This window comes from Pezoporus flaviventris, unplaced genomic scaffold (assembly GCF_033815535.1).
Source record: "Pezoporus flaviventris isolate CSIRO_AGI_PZ_B2104156 unplaced genomic scaffold, CSIRO_AGI_Pfla_v1 ptg000152l, whole genome shotgun sequence".
In the NCBI taxonomy this organism is placed as follows: Eukaryota; Metazoa; Chordata; class Aves; order Psittaciformes; family Psittacidae; genus Pezoporus; species Pezoporus flaviventris.
In genome coordinates, this window is record NW_026892700.1 from 87,483 (window position 1) to 102,924 (window position 15,442).

The window sequence follows — 15,442 nt, forward strand, 5'->3', positions numbered from 1 at the left end:
TCCCCCCCCTCCTCCGCCGCCGCCCCCGGGACATCCCCCCCCCCCCCCCCAGCCCTTTTGCAGGGGAGGCTTCCCAGAACATCTGGATCTTCCTCCCAAACATCTGGTGCAGCCGCTTCTGCCAGCGCTGCTGCCTCACCGGGGTGGGGTGGGGCGGGCGAGTGACGTCATTGTTTTAACAAGTGACATCACTCGGGGGGGGGGGGGGCTGGTACAGATTGCAACACCCCCCCCCCCTTCAGCATCCGGCCTCAGCCCCGTGCAGGCGGGATGCTGTGACAGATGAATGATGTCACGGCTCCGGCTCTGACGTCACGGCTCCGGCTCTGACATCATACCCGTGGTGATGAGGGGGTCTCTGGGGTGACAAAACGGAGCCGGCCCACGGGGACCCACCGAGGGGAAGGGATGTGTGTGGGGGGGCTCGCACGGACGACCCCGTGCACAGGGTCCCCCGGGGCTGCCCGGTGGGCGCGGGGGAAGCGGGGCCGAGGCTCCCCCGTCGCGGGCACCGCTTGTTCTCCGTCCTGTGCTTGCTCCGCAGCGGCGCCTCCGCCCCGAACTCTCCGGGCCCGGGCACCACGCGTGGGTACCGCAGCGGCAGCTCCCGCCCGCACCGCACCGCGCTTGTACCGAGCCCGCACCGGGCCGTGCTCCTGCCCGCACCGGGGGGGGGGGGGACACGGACGGACGGGGGGTGACGACGACGACGACGACGACACAGTCCCGGTCCCCGTTACGCATGCGCACCGCCGCGTAGGACCCCCCTCACTCTTCCCCCCCCCGCCTCCCGCCCCTGTTTCCCCTCCGCGCTCCCCAACGGGAGCGCGCACGGCGGTGGCGGCGCGCGCACGGTGACGTCAGGCGGGAGCGGCGGCGGCGCGCGCTCTCCATCCATCCATCCATCCATCCATCCCTCCCCTCCGCACCCCCCCCTTTCCCTTTCCCTCCCCTCGCCCCCCCCCCTCCTCCTCCTCCTCCTCCGCCGCCGCCGCCGCCGCCGCCCAGCCCGGAGGGTCCGGAGGGTGCCGAGGTTCCCCCCGCCCCGTCCCATCCCATCCCGGCCCGCCCCGTCCCGTCCCGTCCCTCCCCCGCCCGCCCCCGCCCCGCGCCCCCTCCCTCCGCGGATGTCGGTGCGCGGGCCCGGGACGCGCCGCCCCGCGGGCAGCACGGCGTGAGGAGCCGCCGAGCCGCCGCCGAGCCGCCGGCAATGGGGCCGCTGCTGCCCCTCGCCGGGTGCCTGCTGGCCCTGCTGGCCGCGCCCGCCGCCCGCGCCCTCGAAGGTGAGTGCGGGCCCGGGCCCCGCGCCGGGGAGCGGGGCTCCTGGTGGTTGGAGACGGGGGGGGGGGGACGCGCACACACACGGACGCGGACCCGGAGCGCCGCAGCTGCGCGGCCCCGCGGCCGCTGTCGGGGGCGCGGGGCCGGGAGCCGGCGGGGCCGCGGCGCTCGGGTCGGGGGGCGCCGCCGTGACAAAGCAGAGCGGGCGCTGCACGGCCCCCGCTGAGGGCACCGGGCGGGGGGGGGCACCGGGACGGGCCGCCCTTCCCCGCGCCCCCCCAGGCCCCCTCCGGCCGCTCCCACCCGTTCCGGGGGGTTCCACCCGCCCGACGCCCCCTTTTCGTGGGGAACCCAAAGTTTCCCCCCCCCTCCGTCCACGCAGGAAAGTTGGAACTCGGCGTCCCCTTAACGCGGGGGTCCCCTTAACGCGGGGCTCCCCCCCAGCTCCCCGGGGCAGCCTGGCCTCGCCCCACGCTCCTTGCATAACTGGGGCCGCTTCTGCCGCAGCCGGGGCTGCGGGGCTCGGCCGTGGCCAGCGCGGTGGCACTGGGATAAATGTTTACCCAGCGCTGGGGCTGTCCCCCCCGTCCGTCGGCCCGGGCCGGCCCCCCGCCAGCCGCTTTCTTTCCAGGCTGCGCACGTCTCGCGTTCCCGGCGCTTATTGATCTATTCAGTAAATACTTGGAGGAGCTCGTCAGCTCCGTGGCCGAGGGTTCGGAGCGGATGAGGGGCCGCTCTTGGCAGCCGGAGCGCGTTTGGGAGCTGGCAGCCGAACGCGCCGGGAACCGGCCATGGAGAAGTTCCTGCGACGCCTCAAGCCACGGGGCTGGAGCCCGCTTTTCCCTTCCAAAGCAGAGGGATGGGGGCTCTGAGCTGGCACTTTCCGCTTATGGCTTCCCTCAGGGTGGCCCTGGCAGGGGACTGGAGCAGTTGGTTGGTGTGAGGGTTATTTTGGGGGGGGGGGGACGGGTTTTCTGCGCCCTTTCTTCGCCCACCTTGGAGTGAAGCTGCTGGTGTTTGGTACGGTGGCAGCGTTTGACCTGTGCCCAGGTCAGCGGGATGGAGGAAGAGGAGGAGGAGGCTTGGGTGAATGCCACATCCCTTCCCCACATTACTGTCTGGGGCTGCGGGAGGCTGGAGCCTGCGGTTTCCATCCCTCCTCGCCCCACTGGAGGTCCGGGTGCTTCACTGGTGCCCCTTGCAGGGAGCAGAGGTTGATTGACCCCATGGGGATGGGGATGGTGAAGCGCTGAGCTGCTGCTGCCCTGCTCCCAGCCCTCTCCCCAGGATCCCCATGGCCATAGGCCTCATCCTCACTGGATGGTGGCTGGGAGCTGCCGGCAGATTCCCAAGTCCATGGGGGCGGGAGGGACGGGCATCGCTCGTTGCATAAGCTGCGTTGCCTTTGGAAACAGGCTGCGGAAGGATGATGTGCGGGAAGGAAGTTCCTCTGGCCCCTTCTCCACCCCAGGAGCTGGAGTGGGGTGAAACCCAATGCAGAGCCACCCCTCCCTCCCAGCGCCAGGGGGGTGGCATTGGGGGCGAGGTGCTGTTCGCTCCGTGGGGCAGCCCAGCAGGGTGAGGGCTCCTTGGAGAGCTGGGGATGGAGCTGCAGGAGGCTGCAGATGGGCTCTTGAAGCTGGCAGGGGTACAGAGGGTGGCACCTTGGCTCCAGTGGTCCTGGCTGGGCTCTGATCTCCTGCTTCAGGCCAGGGGCAAGCTGGGAGCTGTGATGGAGCCGGTGCTGCCCCGATGCTGCTGGCAGTGGGGTGCAGAGTCCCCATCCTTGCCTAGAGACAAACACTGCCCCTGTTTGCTGCTCTGGACCTGTTCAGTTGATCCTGGCTTTGGCTACAGGAGGCAAAGTCCAGCCTGGGGGATAGGGGAGAATCTGTTCCAGTGGGACAAAGGGCACGGCTCCTGTCTACCAGAGCTATGGTGCTGCTTTCCAGTGGCACGGAGCTGCCCCACGCAGCCATGGGGCCGCGGGTGAGGGCAGGCAGGGCTTGCCCCACTCCTGGCTTGGCAGTACCTGTGGTCAAGGGCTGCGGTGCTTCGGTGCAGCACTTCCAGTGCAATGGTGGGGACAGGAGGGTCCCCACTGGCCCCTTGTGGAGCATCCTGGGGCTCGCAGGAGCCTGCCCCTGCATGGGAGATGCTGTGCTGTGGATGCTGCTCCTGCCCCGTGGTGTGTGCTGATGGATGGGGCAGTGCTGGAGCATCCTTGGCAGCGGTGCCGGTTTTGGGGTGAAACCGAGGCGTTGCTTTCTGCCTTCCTGCTGCTTCCAAAGCCGTGGTGGGTGGTGTGGAGGTGGGAGCAGCTGTGGCACACGGCCCCCTTGTCTTGTGGTGTCTCCTCATGTCCTCTCCATGCGGTTCCATGTGCTCCTCAGGAGCGGGGGCTGCTGAAGCCCTCCAGCTCGTGATGCTGCTTCTCTGGTGTTGAGGAGCCACAGGGCTGATGTGGAGCAAAACCCACCCTGGTCCTCCCTGATCCTGGCTCCCAGGAGCCTCTTCCAAAGGATCTGATTCCGGTTCCTCCTCACCATGAGCCTGTGTGAGATGCCCGGTGCCGGTTACCTGCCTGCTGGACCGGCTCCGTTCTGCTGCACGCAGCGTTCCCATCTCCTTGCAGGAGAGGAAAAGCAGGAACAAGTGAAGGGAAAAGCTGTGTAACCCAACTGCGAGGTGGGGACCCCAGGAACAGCCTCGTGTCAGCTTCGAGGTGGGAGGGAAAACCCCATCCTCTCTCTGTCATGGGCAGGTTGAGCTCAGCCCCTCTTCTTCCCCATCTGGGATGCTGTGGGGGGCACCCGGCTGCAGCAGAGTCCTGGTTACCTCCTGGTGTTTGCTGTGGGCGTTATCCTCCACTGGGGCGGGTGGCTGAGGATGGGGCAGGGTGAGGAGCCCTTTGCCCTCACCAGGAGCATCACTGCCATTCCTAGAGGGATGCAGGGCTCCGTGCCGGCTTTCTGCTGCGTGCTCCCGCTGTTCCCTGCCCCAGACGCCTTCCCACAGGGATGGCTGCCCACAGTGGGGGAGTTTTGCTGCCCTGTACAGGAGGCAGGGGCAGCTGAGCCCAAAATCGCCGTGGTTTTGGCTCTGCCTTTGGGATGCTGTGCTCCCTATGGGGGGGGGGCCATTCAGCAGGGGCCTGGGTGCTGCTCAGCCCCTCCAAGCGGTGCAGGGAGCACGTGCCTCTGCAAGAGCCCTTTGGCCTGGGAGGGAGCGCATGGAGGGGGGGTTCTGAGGCCGCAGGACAGCGTGGGGTGTGCGGTCAGGGCTGAGCCACAGGCTGGGCCGGGCTGTGCCGCGCTCCTGCTGACTCAGCACCATCAGCGCGCGGGTGGGATTGGGGCCGGAGGTTCCTCTTCCAGGCCCTGCCACGGTTTCAGTTCCCAGATGCACAGCGAGCTCCTTCCTCGTGCCAGCCCCACACATCGACCCCTTGCTCCGTGCACCCTGGCACGGCCCCAGCTGACCCACGGCCGCCTCTCCCGGTCAGTGCGGCGGCTCCATCCTCAAGGCTTGTCGAGGGGATGCCTTTCCCTCCCCGTTGCGAGCCAGACTCAAGCTATTTACAGACCAGGATTTGCTGTTGACGTCCCCGTCCTTTCCATTCGACGTCCCTTGGCCGGCAGCAAACGCTCTCCGTGTTTTCTCGTTTGGCTCCAGCTCCTTGTTTGCTTCACTCTCTGCTTCTTATTTTAAGGAGGAAAAGTACTGGGTGGGCCGCGAGGACTGGTTTGCTGGTTGTTATTCTGTTGTGTGAGGTTGCTTTCCCCAACGCGCTCCAGCCATTTCTGAGGCTAAATATAGACTCCCCATGTCCTTTCTTAGCCAGGGGAACGGAGCAGGCTGGAGCTGCAGTCATGCAGATGCTCTGCAGGATCCCAGACGGTCCCAGCACTGCGGGGAGCAAAAGGGCTTGTGGGGTTGGCAACTGGGATGTTGGATAATGACCCTGCAGGCAGCTCCTCCGGTGGGACCCTGCTCACGGTGCCACCGAAGGGGAGGGATGGGAAGAGCAGCCTCGGCTCACCTGCGGTGTCCAAAGCGTGTGGCCTGAGGCATCGGTGGGAACTGCCGATGCTTTGGGGGGGGGTCTGATTGAGTTGGAAGTTGCATCTTCAATGGAACTCTTGCAAGATGCTCTTTCTCCAAAGGACACCGTGGCGCTGACCCTCGCGTCCTGGTGAGCTGCTGATGGGAAGGTGACCACGAGCGTGGTTTGCTTGGTAACTAATGGGGGCGAGGGGGGTCCACTGCTGCTTTAGGCTTGGCGCTGGTGTCCATCCCTTGGCCACCGTAGCCGAGGAGGAGGATTTGAGCCTGGCGCCGGCGCCGCTGCTCCCCTGCCGTGGCCTTGCTGGGGGTGCCTGGGTTTTGTGTTTGCTGCCGGGCAAATGGGTTGGGGGAATCTGCTTTGGAACGCATCAGCCTCCTCCATTTACTTCGTACGGTGCAGCTCTTTGTTCTGCAGCCGGCCCTGCATTCACGCAGCGGCTCTTTGTAGCTGATGGAGAGCCGAGCGTCTCCCTGCGCCGGTGCCCTGCGATGCTGCATGGGGTTCTGTGGGGGCTGAGTCCCTGCCGGGGTCCCCCTTGCTCTGCCTCTTGGTGCTGCAGCGGCACAAAGCGCCGGCATCCTGGGGATGCGCCCTTCTGTTGGTGCTGTGCTTGGAATTTGAATGGCGGGGCCTAAAGGGATCATCGAATCATAGCGTGAACCAGGTTGGAAAAGACCTTTGAGATCAGCGTTAATGCAGATGCTCGAGCCGTGACCGTCCCCTGCCCCTCTGTGCTTTACAGGCACCACACTGGCTTGCTAATAGTGGGGGTCCAGCGTGTGCCTTGTGTTCCCCATCCCCAGCTGCCAACATTGATGCTCTTCATCCATCCCTGTCCGGTTTGTGGCTGGGAAAGCAGCTCCAGCTGATGATGCGCAACACAGGAGGGGCTGCAGCATCCCCAGGTGCGGTGCTTGAGGTGGTCCCATCCTCCCTGGGGTGCTGGACCCCATCCCTGTGTGCAGCCCAGTGTGGGGAGAGGAGCTGGGAGAAGGCTGGGAAGGGTTTGGTCCCAGTGCGTGTCCCGGTGCCTTTGTATTGTTTGGAAAAGGAAGCACTTGGGTTTAATACTTCCCGCTCCGGCGGCCGGGGCGGATGCTGTGGGGCACGGGGGCAATCACTGCGGGGTCACTTGGCCTTTGCCTTTGCCACTTGGTGCTTCCCACCTCACTTCCGATGACGGAAACGTTCTCCCCCTGCCCTAAAAGTCAGCTGAAACAGCCACACCGTGGCACCCATCCCCTGTCCCCTGCCTGCTCCTGGCAGGGCCCTTGGCCCCGAGCCGGGGCAGCATCCCTGGGTCGGTGCCTCGCTTCCTGCCGCAGCCCCCGGCCCTTCCAGATGGGTTCACTCAGCGTCTCCTCTTGCGGCCTGGAGCGTGTTTTCCCTGCGGAAGAGTGGATTTGGAGCCCAGCGTTGTGCTTACTCACCAGCTTGCTCTTCTCCTCCGCAGCCGCTCCAATGCCATCGTCCCTCAAAACCCACCCAGGCCATATGTATCTCTATAACTATATATCATTATATATCTATATGTATCTGTATGTAAAATCTTAAAGCTTCTTCTTCTGCACCTTGCAGAAGGTCAAACCAGCCAAACCAGGATCCTTGACCCACAGGAACCACCTTAGAGCATCCAGGCTGCTGCAGGCGAGCGCTTCATCACTGATGGAGACGCCGAGGGGTAGGGTAGCATCTGGGATGCAGCATCTGCACAGACACATCCATACGGGTTCCTCTGTAAGCATCTGTACCCCTTAGATGGGACATTTTGCCATGCCATGGCAGGGATGGTCAGGTTTGCTTCTGGGGACCAGGATGGGAGCTGGTGGTGGCCAGAAGCCCTGTGTGGACCGCAGCACTGTTTTGTCATGGGGAGACCTTTGAAGCAGCAGGAGATGGTGGTGGCTCCGTGTCCTCCCCAGCACTGGGGGATGCTCCCCACGGAGGTGGCTGGAGATGGAGCTGCATCTCCACATCCTCATCACCCCTCTGAAGCTGCGTTCACACGTGCAGGTGGACCAGAATCCAGAGCATCTCTCTGCGCTGCTTGGGAATAAGAGTCCCTTTATGCCGGAATAATTAGTGTACTCAGAGCATGCTAATTATTCTGGGATGAAAGTGACTTTTATTCCGGCAGAGTGTCCTCTCAAAGGGCCCTTTCTGCCCGCTCCCGGGGCCACAATAGCTGCTCTGCTCCGTTTCCCCATCTCAGACAAAGTCCTTATTTGCGAGGCCAGCGAAATTGAGTTGACTGATGAATTAAGGCCAATGGGTTTGGCCTGGCTCCAGCCCTTTGAAAGCCTTGGCGAGCTGCTGCCCGGCCCGGGCAGGGGGAAGCACCAGCACCCTCCTGCCCCCAGCAAAGCCCCAGAGGCTGCGTGGAGCCCTGGGCTGCTCTGCTGAGCTCCAGCAGCAGCGTTCTGCCCCTTGATTTCAGCTGCCCAGATGAAATGCCTATTAATCTATAATGTGCAATTGCTTTATTGCACCATGCAGGCAGGTCTCTGCAGGAAGCGTTATCAGCTTTAGCCACAAGCCATAAATAACTGCCTCCAGTGCAGAACACTCTCGTCTGTTTGGGTTCCCAACTGCCCAGGGTAGAAACATCCCACTCAGCATCCCTACAATAAACCAAGGGAATAAAGCAGGTAGAGGGGAACCCGTGTCCCCCCCCCCCCCTCCGGTTTGGATCAGCCCTGATGGGGTGACTGAGTGGGGATGGAACCGGAGCATCCCCTTGGCTTGGGTGGCTGCTGGCCAGGGCGGCTGCAGCCCATCCAAAGCCCCTTTCTCTTGGCTGCAAACGCCTTTTTCTTCCCTTTTCTTTTATCCCCTCCTTTTTCATTTAAATTGCAGATAAGCTGCAAAAAAAAAAAAGAGAAAGGAAGCAAACGGGCACGGATCTGCCTCCAAACACCCTCCAGTGCGTGGCTGGAGCCGGCCCCTTCTGCCCTCCCTCCCCTCCCTCCCTCCCTCCCCAGCACGTTGTGTGTTACCAAGCTCTGTTACTGGATTCGTTTCATCTGGTTCCATCTCCTGCCATTTTCCAGCTCATTCTTCCATGGACCCCTCTGTGGGGCTGGAGCAGGAGGGGGATGAGGGGGATTCTGAATTTGGTTTAAGATGCAAATGATTTCTCTCTTCCCCCCCCTCCCTTGTTTTTAATGCATCTCATCTGGGGATCAGGAGGGAAGGGGATGGGGGGGGAATTCCTCCTCCCATCGCATCCACATTTCCTGATCCATGCTCCCATTTCCATCGTCTTCCCCCCTGGATCTGTTTGGAGTCAGGTGCTGGCGGGGCTGTGGGATGAAAGCAGCCCTTGGGAGCCACAATGTGATGTTATTCCCCTTCCTCCTGGATGCTCCTGGGGCAGCCTCCATCTTCCATCTGCCCTTAGGGGCAATGTTCTCCCATCCATCGTCCTTCATCTCCCCCCCCCCCCCCCTTCCCTCTTTTGTCTGAGTTTGGGAAGCAGCAATGGCAGATCCTGCAGTCAGGAGAAATCACGGAATGGTTTGGGATGAAGGGACCTTAAAGCCCATCCAGTTCCCATCCCCTGCCACAGGCAGGGACACCATCCACTAGGGCAGCTTTGCTCCAAGCCCCATCCAACCTGAGCGCTGCCAGGGATGGGGCAGCTTCTCCATTCAACCCATTCCAGTGTCCCAGCATCCTCACAGGGAAGAACTTGTGCCTAGCATCATCAGCAAAGGAGCCGCGTTCTCCAGCCGGAGCCTTGCCGAGGGTCAGCGCTGTGCTGCCGCTGGAATGCTGCTCTTCCTCCCCAAATTGGCTCCTTTTTGTGTTTATGAAGGTTGATCCCGCAGGATTTCGATGCAGTAGGAGAAGAACTGAAAGGAAAAGGGGGGGGGGGGGAATGCATTTGAAAGTCAATATTTACTTAGCAATTGGACGGGCCCCTCCGCGCATACCTGCGGCTTCTCTGTCGGGAATGGCCGGGAGCGCACAGCAGCGTCATTGGTGGAAGCGGCGCTGGGATGGAGCCGTGGATCTGGTTTGAATCTGCCCGTTGGAAGGGGCCGGGTGGAGGAATTGCAAAAATGCATCTGCACTGTTCGGAGATCCTGGCTGGAAGCGCAGAACGGAGCGAGGCAACCTTCCGCTCGCCTTTCCCATTGGAAAAATGGGCCTTGGGCTTTGGGGTTGATTGGTTGGAGTGTTTCTGTTACCCTGTCTTGAAGCCAGAGCTGGAATCCTGCAGGGATTTGGGCTTTTAGCATCGGCCTCATGGCTTCTGCACCAAGCCCCTGGAGCAGGGAAGAGCCGAGGGCTGCGAGTGCCTCCTGCTTTATCCTTTCCTGGAGAAACTCCGGGAAATCGGGAGTGAAAAGCATGGAAAAGGAGCCAATGGTGGGGTTTATCCCTGCCATTCAAGGCCCAAGGATGGGTGATGCGGGGGAGAAGGATGAAAGGGTGACTCTGAGCTTCGTGTTTGGTTCATTGGGTGCTACAGCACCGACCAAGTGATGTCTTGAGGGCTGAGTCCATAGGGAGGGACAGTGAAGAGGGTGTGATGTTCAGCTGGCTGGTGGGGTCATTTCCCTGGAGAAAGGCCAGAAATCAGCCCAAAGCTGCCCACATGGGAGCAGATGAGATCAGACCATAGCGGTGCTGGGAGCTGCGTGCTGCTTGGTGATGCTGCGGGTACCAGTCCGGATCCATCGCACCGGGTGGGATGTGGGATGGTGGCTCCCGGCTCTGGGTGCAGGGCGCAGGAGGTGTGTGCTTTGGATGGGGTGTGGGAGCATGGAAAGGAGCGGGAAGCAGGGAACGGAGACCTGGGAGGAATGTGGAGTGGATTTATTTTGCTCCCTCTCGTGCTTTCGTCCTTCCCCCCCCACCATTGCTCCAGAACATCTGGTTTGCAAATCACCCTCATTCCAGCCCCTATTTATGGCCAGGCTGTTTCCTTTGCTGGCCACCTCCTCCTGCAGAGGGGAGGAGGAGCTGGGCTGAAGAGGAACGGCCGGGGAAGGAGCTGCTTCGTGCTCGGGGCCTTTGCTTCCAGTTCATCGAGGTTTCCGTGCCGTCCCGAAGGGAGCTTCGAGGTGGAGACCCCGCTCAGCAGCTGCTGAAATGGGGTTGTTCCGCTCTTGCTTTGGGCACGGTGCAATGGGTTCTGTTGTGTTGAGCACCCTTTTTTCCCCATCCCTCCGCCCGTGGCTGGCGGGATGCTCGGTCCCCATCCTGCGGGATGAAGAAGGAAGGATCCCCTTTCTTGGACCCAAATAGCCATTTTTTAAGGATGGTTTTCCCCCTTCTTCCCCCTTTGAATGACTTTTAAGCAGGGATCTCTGCTCTGGCTGCCATCGAGGGACGTGTGATGGCTCCTGCAGCTGCCGCGGCCCCGCTCTGAGCTGGCCATTGTGCGCTGCATGAAGGCACCTTTATTCTCCGCTCCGTGCTCCGCTGCCGCTGCTGCTGGTGCCCGGCTTTGGGAAGCAGATTTGGCTCCGTGTGAGGGATGCATTAAGGAGGCACCTTCTCCGATTGCCCACCTGGCCCCCAGGCCATCCCCACGCTTACCCTGGGGCCATTTAACGCGCTTGGGTACATGCTGTGCAAGGACGGAAAGCGCGCTGGGTTGCCGAGGAGCCAAGGGGATGCGATCTCCATCCTTCCCCGTGCACGCAGCCATGGCAGCAATGGGAAACCCAAGGCCTTGGCTGAGGCCCTTGTGGTGTTTGGGAATGGTGGAGGGGGTTTGAGCTGGGTTTGGGTTCGGCGGCGTTGCGGTGTCAGCCCGTCAGGAGCAGGGTATTGCCCTCCGGGGTGGTTTTCCCTAAGGAAAGCTGTGATGTGCGGCCTCACAGAGCTGCAGTGCTTGGAGAAGGTCCCACACTGCTCCTGTTGGGGGGGAGCAGCTGCCAGCACAGGAGAACCTGCTCTGCTCTGCTCTGCTCTGCTCCAAGGGCATCCATGGGGATGGGGCTGCTGCGCAAGGTGTAGGTGCTGGTACATAGGGGTTACCATGACCCGGCTTCGGTGTGTGCTTGAGCCCAGAACCCCCCCGAGCACCCTGGGGAGACCTTAGGGCAGCTCTCAGGGCCTAAAGGGGCTACAAGAAACCTGGAGAGGGGCTTTGGACAAGGGATGTAGGACAGGGCAAGGGGGAATGGCTTTAACCTGCCAGAGGGACCAATCTTCCCTGCTTGTGAGCATCTCTGCTCCAGGACTGGTGTCTCCAGTGCAAGACAAGATCCTGGTTGTGGTTTCACCTCCCCAGCAGGCTGGGGACCACTTGCCCTCTTCCTATGGGTCTGCCCTCTCCCTTTGGGGGGCAGGAGGTGCTGAGAGGCTGGGGACTGAGCTCATTGCGGGGCAGACGATGGATGCCGCTGGTTCCTGCCTGCGGTCGGTGGTGCGCTTGCGGCTGCCGTGGGTCACTCTGGGGCTGCTGCAGACCTGGGAGGATGAAGGGGGGGCAGGAAACCCACAGCGGGGCTGGTTCTTTGCTGTGGTTTCCTTAAGGAGCCTCGCGTTTGGTGCGCTTGTGGCTGGGAGATGGAGGCGGGAGATGAGCTCCTCCGGGAAGAGGAGGCGGCGGAGCCGAGCTGGTCCCCAGGCTCCTGCTGTGGGAGGATGGGGACAGGTTTGGTCTCCAAGTCATCCTAAAGAAGAGTTGTGGGGGGGGTGTTGGAGGCATCTGCTCCTAAGCGGGGCTGTTTCATCCATTTTGATAGGGCCAGTCTCCATCTTGCTGGCGCTGAGCTCCCTGTCGTGGTGTGGAGCCTTCCCCGCAAAGCAGCAGCTCCGGCGCTGCGGATGCTCGGGAGACAGAAGGGAAGCGAGGGCTGTGGGAGGTGGTACCCTTCAATCAAACCCAGGGACACCAAACAAAGCCCTCGGGCAGGGCTGAGCAAGAGTCGGTGTTGTTCCACGGGGTGGAGGGGGGAGAGCATCCTCCCACCCTTTAGGAGCTGGGATTTGTTGTGGGGACCGGGCTTTACCCATCCTCAGCAGCATCCCTATTGCAGACAGGACAGAAGCTGCCCAGACCTGGCTGCAGCATTTCCTTCCCGTGGCAGGAGCTGGAGAGGGATCGTGGCACCTTCTCTGCCTGTCGGGAAGCTGAGGGTCGTGGAATGCTGCAGAGAGGCCCATGCAGAGCCCCTCTTTCCGTATGGATCCTCGGCGCAGGGAGTTTAGCAGGAGACAGGGATGGCACAAGATAACTGCTTAGGGAATTGTGTGTGTTTGCCTTTGCTTTACACAAACCTCCATGGTTGCTTTCTGTTGGCTTTCCAAGGATTCCTGCCTTTCCTGCCCTCGTTGCGGCTCCCTTGAGGTACCACTTCTGTCAATGGGATGCGGGCACTGGGACTCTTCCCAGCCCTGCTCCCATCCGCAGGGATCAGGCCTGTTTTGCTCCCTGTGCTTTAGGTTTTCCTGCTGGTTTCTGCTCTGGCTTTGGTGTATTCCTGCATGTGGCAGGACCACGGTGCCGGGGTCACCATCCCTCCCTTGGCAGCACCATTCCAGCCACAGTGCTCACGTGTCCATGCGTGTTAAGGATGGATGAAACCCCCATCCCGCTGCTGGTGCCCTTTGCATCCTTTAAAAATGGGACTTTTTAATTTGCTCTCATTTAGGTTTTCTGATGCTTTCCCCCTTTTTTTTCCCTGCCTAGCATAGAAAACAGCCCTCCCTTGGCTCCCGGGAGCTAATTCATCCCAGTTAAATGAGCTTTAAAATCGGGTAGCGCATCGTGGACCCCCGGTTCCTGTTTTCTCGCAGTGTAATTAATGCTCCGCTTTCAATTCTCTCCTTTCCTTAGGGGCAAGCTTGATGGAGCTGATGCCAGGCTCCAGCTTTTGCTGAGCCGTTAGGAAGGACTCAACCCAAAAGCCATCTTTAGCCTTTAATTTCGATGTTCGTGGGGTTTTTTCTTTTCTAAACAACTTGTCCTTGGGAAGGAACTGATCTTCTCTCTTCTCGTTCTTTCTTTCCTCATCCAGCACCGAAGACATGTAGCCCTAAACAGTTTGCATGCAAAGATCAGATAACGTGCATATCTAAGGGCTGGCGCTGTGACGGGGAAAAGGATTGTCCGGATGGCTCGGATGAATCACCCGATATATGTATGTATGCCTTTCCTTTCCTCATCGTGTTCCTTTGGGTTTGCTTCACCCATCCCCTCGTTGCACGCTTCTTCCAGGCGGCATCAACCGCTCTACCTCCGCTCCTGCTTCTCCCCTTGCTGGGGGTGGGTACCACTCATCCATCTCTCTGTCCTCCCTTTATCTTTGTGGGGCTGTGATCCGTCATCACAGGACAGCCTCCTGGGAGTGGGGTAGCGCTGGGTTATTGGGGGTGGATCCATCCCAACTGACGGACATGAGGAAGGTGGAGGACGGGGCAGCGGCTGCATCCCTTCCTCAAGCCTCCGGTGATGGAGGAGAAGGAGGGAAATCTATTGGAGTCCTGGGCAAAGCCACACTGCGGTCCCTGGATGTGTTTGGATGAGGATGCTCTGTTGGCTTTACCATTGGATGCTCTGCTGCAGCGGCCCCAGGGATGCTCCCACCTCCGACGGGGCGGTCGGGTCTCCCTGGAAGCAAATGGGGAACAGGGCTGGGTTGGATGGGGTGCAAGAGATGTTTGGGGGGGGGACGAGTTCTGCATGGGGGCTCTGCTCTGGCTGGAGCAAGGCCGTGGAGGAGGGAAGGAGTGCTGCCCTTGTTGCCTTGTTTTACTGCATCAGGGTTTGTGCCTCTCGTCCTCCCCGACTCCTGCTTCCCGCTGTACTTGCCATTAAGGTCTCCTCTAAAGCAGTTTCTGGTTCAGCACTGAGGTTATTTATTTCTTGAGGCAAAATGATGCAACCGTCCCCTCCGTGGGAGGGATGAGGGGGCTGGGATGGGCTGTTTGGCTCCAGTCAATCTGCAGCCCTGGAAAATTACTGCGAGAGGACTCAGAGGCCTTCCTTGGCTGGAAGAAACCCGTCCTGATTGACGCATGGCGTGCCTGTGCAGCCATCCATACGGACAGGTGAATGGGGAACGGAGCCCTCGGATGCTTTTCCCTCTTCCCCTTCTTCCTGTTTCTTCTTTCCCTTTCCCCCTTCTTTCTCCCTCTTCCTCTGTGAAGGCAGAGCCCCCTTTGTGGATGGGGCAGGCAGAGCAAGGCCTTGACCTGCCCTCAGTTCCTACTGGGGAGCACCAAGAGGGAGCCCCAAGGATGCTGTGCCCCGCGGGGCTGTCCCCATTGGCACCCCGGCAATGGTGCTCATGAAGCCGGGTGCCTTTCCCATGGCCGGGCTGTGAATGGAGGCTGCTGCCTGCCTGCTCCTGCCCTGACCTGTCAGCACAGGCAGGGCACGGAGCCCGCTATCTCCGGCCTTGCCAGGCGAGCTGTTCTCACGCCACCTTGGCACCGGGGCTCCCAGCAGGCTCTCATCCCCCTTATCTCTTTGGCAGGGAGAGAATGACTTTGATTGCTTGCGTTTAATCTGCTTCCGAAGCTCTCGCCCCGCTGCTTGGCGCAGCCCTTTGCGCCCTGGCAGCGCTGTTGCCATCGCAGTGATGTGCTCGTGTCAGAGGCTCCCGAAACACCGTCTCTTACGTGCGAGGTTTTCCTCCCTGGGGAACCCTTTGAAGGGTTTGCTGGCCTTGCTCGCGTGTTCACTGAGCATAGGAAGAGCTCCCTTCCCCAGCTGGTGCTTGTGGCTCACACCCGGTTCTTGCCCGGTCGATGGGAGCTTTCCTAGAGGGAAAACTACCTTGGACAAGAGGCTCCATCCTGCTGAAGATCAAAGATGCGGGGCTCTCAGAAATGGCCTTGGGCCGGGTTGGCACCATTGGCTTGGATGTTGGTGAGGAGTCAGCATCCCCCCGTTCATCCTGAGGTTAAGAGCATCTCCCATCCCTGGTCCCACCGCCCCAAGCCTGCAGCTCTCAATGGCTGCTTGGGTTCGGATGCATCTCCAGTGAGCCCATCGTCTGCCAAGCCTTTGCTTGCTTCCTCCTGTGACCCCAGTGGGACCGTCCCGTTCCCCACCACGCTCCCCTACATCGGTGTCTCTTTGGGCTGTTGCCAGATCAACTGCAGGCTGCATTTACAGGAGGA

General features: G+C 61.2%; 1 protein-coding gene across 1 annotated transcript in view; it reads left to right on the forward strand.

Annotated features, from left to right (window-relative positions):
• Positions 1-985: 985 nt before the first annotated feature.
• The window catches only part of LRP1 (LDL receptor related protein 1), a 64,855-nt gene continuing 50,398 nt past the window's right edge, over positions 986-15,442 (forward strand). The window contains exons 1-2 of the mRNA XM_061479539.1: positions 986-1,283; positions 13,333-13,455. Of these exons, the coding sequence (XP_061335523.1) occupies positions 1,211-1,283; positions 13,333-13,455 (196 nt within the window). The 5' untranslated portion in view covers positions 986-1,210. The remainder of the gene's footprint in view (positions 1,284-13,332; positions 13,456-15,442) is intronic.